The sequence below is a fragment of the Eurypyga helias genome, unplaced genomic scaffold (genome assembly GCF_000690775.1).
Source record: "Eurypyga helias isolate BGI_N326 unplaced genomic scaffold, ASM69077v1 scaffold33382, whole genome shotgun sequence".
NCBI classification, from domain to species: domain Eukaryota; kingdom Metazoa; phylum Chordata; class Aves; order Eurypygiformes; family Eurypygidae; genus Eurypyga; species Eurypyga helias.
The window spans coordinates 728-2,196 of NW_010238394.1; the positions used below are offsets into that span (position 1 = coordinate 728).

The window sequence follows — 1,469 nt, forward strand, 5'->3', positions numbered from 1 at the left end:
CGCCTCGCGGGGTTTGGCCCCCCCCCAGCCACTCCAATGCACCAGATAATTGCAATTAAGCAGGGAGCACCCTCTCAAATAGCCCAGACCTGCCTGAGGCAGAAGCAAAACCAGTGGAGCTGAGCCCCCCCAGAACTCACCACAGTATCTCACATCTCCCGGGGCGACTTTTTCCTTCATCCAGGCAGCTGGAAGGGAGGAGCAGGGGGTCAGAGGGGCATCTCCCACTGCAAGCATCACCCTCCCTCCCCAGCTCCCTCCCGGTCCCTGGCACCTACCAGACTTCCAGATGTCGAGGTGGGCGTGCAGGATGTCGCCGCAGACAGGCGAGCGCTGGCAGAACTGCTCCTCGGACATGGCACACAGGTCCTTTCCCGACAGCTCCTGGAAGGACTTCCCGATCTGCGGCAGCCGGTACTGGTGCTCTGTCCACAGGATCCACTTCTGCACGTTGCTGGGGCTCCAGTCCACGGGATCTGGGGATGGAGGGGGAGCACAGCCCGTGACAGCCCGGGCAGAGCCCGTGGAAACTCAGCTCACCCCACAGCAGCCCTGGGAACCTGGCCCCTCCTGCAGCATCACCCATCAGTGTGGGAGCACCCTGCTCCCAGCCTGCCCTGGTCCCCAGGGACAAGACTGTCCCCTTGTCACTTCCTTCACTTTGGGAAGCCTCATCCAGCCTTTCGGAGCCCTGCTCTGTCCCGGGTGACGCCGAATACTCCAAGGGAGGTGGCAGAGCCTGCTTAAGCCCAGGCACATCTCGAGACTGCCCGTGGCATGGCAGCTGTGCCCCAGGACACCCTGGTGATGCCCAACGGCACCAATAACCCAGGGAACTTGGTCCAGTGCAGTCCTGCTCCCCTTGCACCCAAACCCACAGTAGGCTCAGGGAAAATTGGCTGGCTCCAGGCTGTCCCCAACTCCCCATGCTCATCAGCCTGTTCCTGATGTCCCAGGGAAAATGGGATAGAGAACAGGATAATAAAAGTCCTGTTTGCCCCTTGCTCCTCAGCACCCTCCCCAGGATGCGCGCGAGGCTGAAGGCACCTGGATAACCATGCCTTGGGAGGGGCAGGGACCCCCAGCTCAGGGGTGGGGACGGGCTCAGCACCGGGTCACTGTGTCCCTGCCCCTCTCTCTGGCACAGGCTGGGTCACACCGACACCCCACACCCAGCGCAGGGCTCTGCTGACCCCCACCTCCACCTAACGCCAAGGCGGCGAGGCCGGGGGGTGTTTTCCTGGCATCCCTGGGTGTTGTCAAACAGCCCTGCCCCGGAGCGATGCTGGGGGGTGCCAGGCAGCAGCCACGCTCCCCCAGACCCCAGCACCTTGTCACACACACCCACCCTGCCCCGAGCCACAGTGTGGCTTTAGCTCCCGCACCGGCACATCCCTCCATCGCTGCACCCCACGAGAGGGGCTGGCCCTGCCCGCAGCCCCCCCGGAGACCCACCTGAGGCGATGTTG

The 1,469-nt window shown here is 63.9% G+C and overlaps 1 protein-coding gene across 1 annotated transcript in view; it reads right to left on the reverse strand.

Annotated features, from left to right (window-relative positions):
- The window catches only part of SPDEF (SAM pointed domain containing ETS transcription factor), a gene marked incomplete at both ends in the record, with an annotated part of 1,139 nt that extends 663 nt beyond the window's left edge, over positions 1–476 (reverse strand). The window contains 2 exons of the mRNA XM_010147832.1: positions 140–188; positions 279–476. Coding sequence (XP_010146134.1) covers positions 140–188; positions 279–476 — 247 coding nt within the window. The remainder of the gene's footprint in view (positions 1–139; positions 189–278) is intronic.
- Positions 477–1,469: the final 993 nt, after the last annotated feature.